The 7,036-nt window shown below is 42.2% G+C and overlaps 1 protein-coding gene across 1 annotated transcript in view; it reads right to left on the reverse strand.

Moving 5' to 3' along the window:
* The window catches only part of PTGS2 (prostaglandin-endoperoxide synthase 2), a 10,199-nt gene extending 6,470 nt beyond the window's left edge, over positions 1 to 3,729 (reverse strand). The window contains exons 1-4 of the mRNA XM_019501733.1: positions 3,511 to 3,729; positions 1,515 to 1,631; positions 1,225 to 1,368; positions 356 to 499 (exon numbers count right to left, since the gene is read on the reverse strand). Coding sequence (XP_019357278.1) covers positions 356 to 499; positions 1,225 to 1,368; positions 1,515 to 1,631; positions 3,511 to 3,565 — 460 coding nt within the window. The 5' untranslated portion in view covers positions 3,566 to 3,729. The remainder of the gene's footprint in view (positions 1 to 355; positions 500 to 1,224; positions 1,369 to 1,514; positions 1,632 to 3,510) is intronic.
* Positions 3,730 to 7,036: the final 3,307 nt, after the last annotated feature.

A 7,036-nucleotide genomic window follows, 5' to 3' on the forward strand; every position in this document is an offset into this window, starting at 1 on the left:
TAAAAAAAAAAAAAAAAAAAATCACATCAGTTTATTTCCCTCTCTACATTTAGAAAAAATAAGACTTTAAACCTCCCCCCCACATAATTTCTTCTTTAAATAAAGAGCCTATTGCATATGAAAATACAGAGGCAGATCACTGTAGCCATTTGCTTAAAAAAAAAAAATCTCATTTCCCCTAGACTGAATCTATACATCCAATATGCAGCCATTTTACAACATACCATGGCTGATTTCAATGTAAATAGCCACATGAAATTACTTTGTTGGAAAATATTTTCAAAAAAAGGAAAGATAAATGGATTCCTTCCTTCTTCTCCAAAACTGATGGTCAGAAACCTATTTTATTCCTTACCTTTAACACCCATGGGTGTAGGGCAGTCTCGTGCTACTGGTGGAAGGGCTCTTGTATAGTAGGAAAGGTTGGAAAAGGCTTCCCAGCTTTTGTAACTGTATTCACTATTGTATGTTGGGGGACTGTCAATCAAATGTGACCTTGCTAAAAAACAAACAAAAAGAAGAAACCCCCCAAAATTAGTAGTTGTTTTAAAACATTATATATTACTTAATAAATTAGCTGTAGGGCAAAATCTGCCCACGGTGTTTTTAAACCAATTAATTTGAATAAGGTTATTCAAATTTGTGAGGTTAAAAAGGTTTGTGCCTATTTAACAGCGGAGATAGTGACAAACATCACGTTCAGATGGAAATTCTGGCAGAAGTCTCTGGTGTTGAGAAGGTAGGTTTATGTTCAGACCATCACAGAAATAAGGAGCAGCTTCGGCTTACCAATGGGAAGCTTAACTTCCCCCAAATTTTGAAGTATGTGGAGAGTCAAGATTTTCCTTAACATAACTTTAGTTTTGTACTTTTTGTTGTTTAAATCTTAAAAATAAATAACTGTATGCTAACTTATATTTGAATCATCATATTAAAAGTAGACAGCTGAACAAATCATATATGCTTTAAAAATATGCCCAGCTTCTTGTTTCGCATTTTCAAAAAAATAATAATTTTGGTCATAGTAGATTCTCTCTCATTGCTTTTCCTATTTTCAGTTGTTTTGTCTGTGGTTTACATTTTTCTCCAATCCAGAAGTTTTTATATACGACATATGAGGTGTATACAAATGTGTGCACATATGCTACAATCAGAACAACCCTTGAAAATCCTAATACAAACTTCTATTACTGAAGAATAATAGTACAAAGAGAACATACTTACATGTCAATACATATCGCATGATGGCATCACGCAAGAAAGGAATGTTGTTTATAATATTCCAGACCCCCTTGAAGTGTGTGAGGATGTAGTGGACAGTGTTAGGAGTAGGCTTCAATGTGATTTTCAACCAGGTAAAGAATTCGGCTGTTAACATTGGGGAAAAATGAGGAACATTGTAAATTAGTTATGAAAGTAATATGCAAATCTGAAAGTAAAGTACTGAAATGCTCTTCTGCAGCTTTCCTTATTTATTACTGTTAACCATAAAAACATAACTCTGAAATACTTACGTGTAGCGCAGTTTTCCCCATAATACCCGGTCCTTGTGCAGTCACATTCGTATTTGTCAAAGCCTGTTGTCAAACAAACTCCTCTGTTCTGACATGGATTTGAGCAGCAAGGATTAGCTATAATGGAATGGAGAGTACTATTAATTGTTTTCATCTCACCAAAAAATCTTTAGTCAATTTTCTGAGGAATAGCAGATAGTTGTTAGTAATTCACATAGTGCAGTTCTTTAACTGGTAATTTGGAGAAGATAGTAAATTAAATAATTGAGATAGGCATGGTGTGTTTGCATGTTTGGTGCTCTATATAACCACTTCTGAGAGAGATAAAGTAGTATTATAGCCAATTTAGGGATTGGAAAAAATAGTTTAAATGAATGGCCATAGTGATTTAACATTTTAATTTGGACATGGTCACAGTTCCAGAAGTATAGCTTTCCTATCATGGATACTTCTGCCATACAGGGTTTCCAATATGTATGGCTATATTGTCTCCCGTCTCACACTTATGGCACAAATCTCTGGACTACAAGTGTATGAAGCAGGGACTTTTTGTTCTTTGGCTGTACAGCACTAGCACATTAGGGTTCTGGTTCGGGCTAGGGCTTCCACATTATACAAATAAGTCCTGATATCTCTAATTCTCTATGCTGTACTGGTTCCTCTTCCAGTTGTTAATATAACTTCCAGTGTTTATATTGGTTTTTGCTTTACTCATCAGCTGAATAACACAGAGCTGGGCCCCTCGTAGGTTCATAGATTCCAGGGTCGGAAGGGACCTCAGTGGGCCATTTAGTCCGACCCCCTACCCTGGCAGGCAAGAAAAGGGTCACCAAACCTGGGATCATGTGATCCCAGCCAGGTGCCTGTCTAGTCTCCTCTTGAAGACCCCCAAGGATGGGGCGAGCACCACCTCCCTTGGAAGCCCATTCCAGATCCTAGAAACCCTGACCGTGAAGAACTTTTTTCTAATGTCCAGTCTAAAGCTAGTCTCCAGTAGCTTATGGCCATTGTTCCTTGTTGTACCAGGGGATGCCCTGGTAAACAGATTGCTGCCTATTTCATATTGCGCCCACTTATGAATTTGTATGCTGCCACAAGGTCCCCTCTCAGCCTTCTCTTGGAGAGGCTGAAGAGGCTGAGGTCCCTTAGTCTTTCCTCATAGGGCCTTCCCTGCAGGCCTTTAATCAGACGAGTGGCTCTTCTTTGGACCCCCTCCAGGGTGTCTGCATCCCACTTGAACTGCGGCGTCCAGAACCGGACAAAGTACTCATATATTAGTAAAGCTTCCCCTTTAACTGGAGACAAAGGTGGATCATGCCATGAGGATGTACCGTGCACCCCTGCACCCCTTCTTTTTGAAATCCTTGATCTGCCCGTGTGTGTGTGTGTGTGTGTGTGGGCATGCACCCGTGTGTATGTACATGCATATATATGTGCTTGTGGGCATATATAAATATAGAAACATCTGTATGTGATGTATAACATGCAATATGACAGGCTATAGATCTAGAGGGTCTGGAGGAAACACAGGTCACATTTACTACAGGAAATTCAGGTATTTGATACAGAACATGCGATATGACAGTCTATAGATGTGGAGGATATAGATCTAGAGGCAACACAGACCACATTTAAGGCAGCAATTTCAGGCAGTTGATATATGCAGTATGCCAGTCTCTAGACCTGGAGGATATAGATCTAGAAAAGACACAGACCACATTTACGACAGGAAATGCAGGTATTATAACTGTATGCTCCACATCAAATACCTGGATATCCTGTAGTAAATGTGATCTGTGTTTCCTCTAGATCTATAGCCCGTTACATATCAGGCGGTATCTAGATCTGGAGGAAACACAGACCAGGTTTATCCAGAGAGAGTTCTTGGAGGTGCCCTGGCAGCAAGAGCCAGAGGCAGAGACAAGCGAAGCCCCGAGGTCCGGATCTCGAGAGGAGGCACCAGCCGGAGGGAGAGGCTGGAGGCTGCGGGACTTACCTGCGCGGCCGGAGGCCAGGACGAGCGCGAGCAGGGACGCGCAGAGCAGGATCATAGCGCAGGGGCTGCCCGGGGAGTCGGCGCGCGCTGCCGGCGGCAGTCTGCTCGGCTCGGGATGCTGCGGCTCGGCAGGCTGGTGTGGCCCCGCTTCGTTCCCCTTCCTATTTATGGCCCGCAGTGAGTGACGTGCGAATGCCCCCCAGCAGATGGGGAAATTCCGGCTACAGACGTGAGCGGCGAGATTGCCCTGCCCCCTTCTGCCGCTGCGCAGTGCTCCCGAGCGCCGCCCCAGCTGAGCCCCCGCAGTCGCCCCGCGGCTCGCCCTCCCCCCCGCCCGCCGAGCAACGCGACACGTCAACGACGGCAGCAGCAGCAAGAGCGGGAGGAGACTAGTCGGAAGACTAATCCTAATAACTGCTAATAACTGACTATTCAAAGCAACGCCAGGAAAACTGAACAACCACGAGAACAACTCCACCAATATTATTATTCTTACTAGGATGAAGAGCAGTCAGTCATTTTATTTGTGATGACCTATTGATTGTATTCGTTATCATGATTGGCGTTGCTAATCAGCCCGATAGTAACAACAACAACTAATCATAACTGGCAGCAAGAGTACAACCATACGGGTATTCTCGTCACGCTTCTCAGCAGGAGCAGGGACCGCCAAGGGCGATCTTGTTACTCTGGTCAGCACCAGCAAGACTAAACAACAGCAACACCAATATTGTTTTTAGTAGTAGTATAATTATTAGTTATTAAACTTACTAGCGATTAGTTATTAATGTTAGTATTAGCATTGTCGGCAACACCAATAATAACTAATAACAACAACAAAACCATATGGTTATTCTTGTTACTATCAGCAACAGCAACTAACAACAACTATAACACTAATATTATTATTATTGTCGCTAGTATAATGATTAGTTATTCATTTTATTAGCTATTAGTTATAATTGTTAGTATTATCACCAACAACAGTAGTAACTAATAAAGATAACAAAATCAGATTCTTATTCTTGTTACTATCAACAGCAACAATTACCAACAATATTATTGTCAGCAGCAACAACAATAAACAACAGCAACACTAAGATTGTTATTGTTGGTATAATTATTTGTTATTAATTTTATTAGCTATTAGCTATTATTATTGTTAGTATTAGTATTATCAGCAACAACAGTAATAACTAATAACAATAACAAAGCCATACTGTTATTCTTAACAGCAACAATTAACAATATTATTGTCAGCAACAGCAATAATAATAACAATACTGAGATTATTATTATTGTTAGTATTATTAACAGCAACAACCAATAACTGATATTATTATTAATAATAATGACAGCAACAATAATAATAACAAATAACAGTACCAATAATAGCAACACAACAACAATGGCTGACAGTAACAATAATAAAAACCAATGATAATAAGCTTAAAAAAGACAATAATGATAATAAAGCACCAACTGACAATAATAATAATAAAAACCAATGATAATAAGCTTTAAAAAGACAATAATGATAATAAAGCAGCAACAATAATGACACCCATAACACTAATCAGACTAATAATTACAACAATGATAATGATAAGAATAACAATAATGATGATAGTAATAGCAGTGACAAGAAGAATAGCAATAATAATACTAATAGTAATAATGGCAACAATAATAATAACAGCACCAGTAATAATGATAATGGTAACAATAGGCAGCTACATCAAACCCCATGTCCCATGCCAGTGAAAACTTGGCTTCTCTATTTTCCTGCCCCTGCAATTTCCTGAAAAATTGCATTTTATAAGAAAACATAATTAAAAGCAGGCCAATAGTACCTGCTAAATATGGCATTCCTTTTGGAAGGACTTCCCCCACCTCAGCTCAAATAGAGCATGATCTTCTCCCTTCTCCCCCCCACCCCCAACTAACTCCTAATAATAGGTGCTTTTGTTACATTTGCTGTTCATAAAAAATAATGCAAAATTACTTGGGAGTGTGCCTGCACATGCAAATGCCATGGGATGAGTTTACTCTATGGGCTGGGGCTGGCGGGGGGAGGGGGAGGGAACGCCCAGCCGACTGGGACATGGAGCTTGGTGGCACTCCCACCCTCTCCCCAAGGGGCCTTTCTGGAGAGATGGCAGTCTCCCCCATGCTGGTTCTGCACCCCAAACATGCCCCTGCTGACAGTGTTCTGGACACGCCACGAGGAGCTGTTTGTACAGATTGAGGGGTGCCCGAGCCACTGCTGCTGCTGCTCACTATGGTGTCCCAGGTGCACCTGAGAACTTGACACAGGACCCTGAGCTTTGATGGTGTGGAGGGCAGACAGGCTTCAGTATTCACCTGCTTGGCTGAAAGCCATGAGTGCGATCACCAAAGCGCAGGGCAGGATCACAGTGAATGGGTTGTCCAGGGGAGTCTGCGAGTGCTGGCTGTGTCTTGGCAAGCTCTTCTCCTTGGGACGCTGCGGCTTTGCAGGCTGCTGTGGCCCAACTTGCATCAACTCCCAATTTATGGGCATAAGTGATGTGGAAATGGTGTATCCTGTGCTTCTGGTGACTAGGAAATTCCCTCTGCATTTGCATAGGGTTGCGCGTACTTCCTTCACCCTGTATACCTTCCCTGCCTCTATTGTCAGCTCTTCTTTAAGATCAGGTGATTCCTTCTTCCTTTCCAGCCCACCAGTAAGTCCTTTTCCTCCCAGGACGGCCACACTCCTCTCCTTGCTTCCTGAGGGGAAACAGAGCTCCAAAGCATGGGTTTTCTAGAAGCTCAGGAGGTGGCTGCTTCACCTCAGTGGATCTGAGTGCAGCGGTGAGCTGGGCTTCTGCTTCTGAGTCTCTTGGTAGCATATGGGGGCAGCTGAGAGCTCAGCTACTGGGATGGTTGAATTGCTTCTTGGCTTTCCCTTCTCCCAGGCTTCAGCCCCTCACCTCCTTCCACACTGTTTAATAACACAATAATAATAATAATAACAACAACAACAACCACCACCTCAGAGAGAAGTATAGGAAACACTATAATGGAAGGCTAGAATCTATTCATAGAGATATTTCAGCCTAACCTTCATTACATAGAATGGCATTTAATTTTTTACTTGGTTATTTAGGTAGCTAGGGCATTCACCTAGGAAGACAGAGGTCCTAGCTCTCCCCACCTCTGATCTCAGAGGAATTTGAACCCGAGTCTCCCTAACTTCTCAGGCCAGCACTCCAACCTTCACACCACAGTCAAGCCATTATCCTGTCCCTTCTTTGGAGCTCCCGTTGAAGGTGACCCCCGGGGTGTCATAAGAAGGTATATAGAAAGTATGGAGGGCCAGGAAGAAAGGGGCAAGCCAGGGGCTTGTGGTTTAGCATGGTTGTTGTTTGCTGGAACAAGAGGGGGCCCTAAGTTGTAGCTGAGGCCCTTGTTCCTAGTTGGACAGAAACTTCCCTCATGTACTACCCTCTGTCCATTTTTTTTTCCAGGTGAGTATGGTAGTAGTTTGGCTTCAAAAGGAGCA

Source organism: Gavialis gangeticus, unplaced genomic scaffold, assembly GCF_001723915.1.
Source record: "Gavialis gangeticus isolate Ggan-Ray unplaced genomic scaffold, GavGan_comp1, whole genome shotgun sequence".
Lineage (NCBI taxonomy): Eukaryota > Metazoa > Chordata > Crocodylia > Gavialidae > Gavialis > Gavialis gangeticus.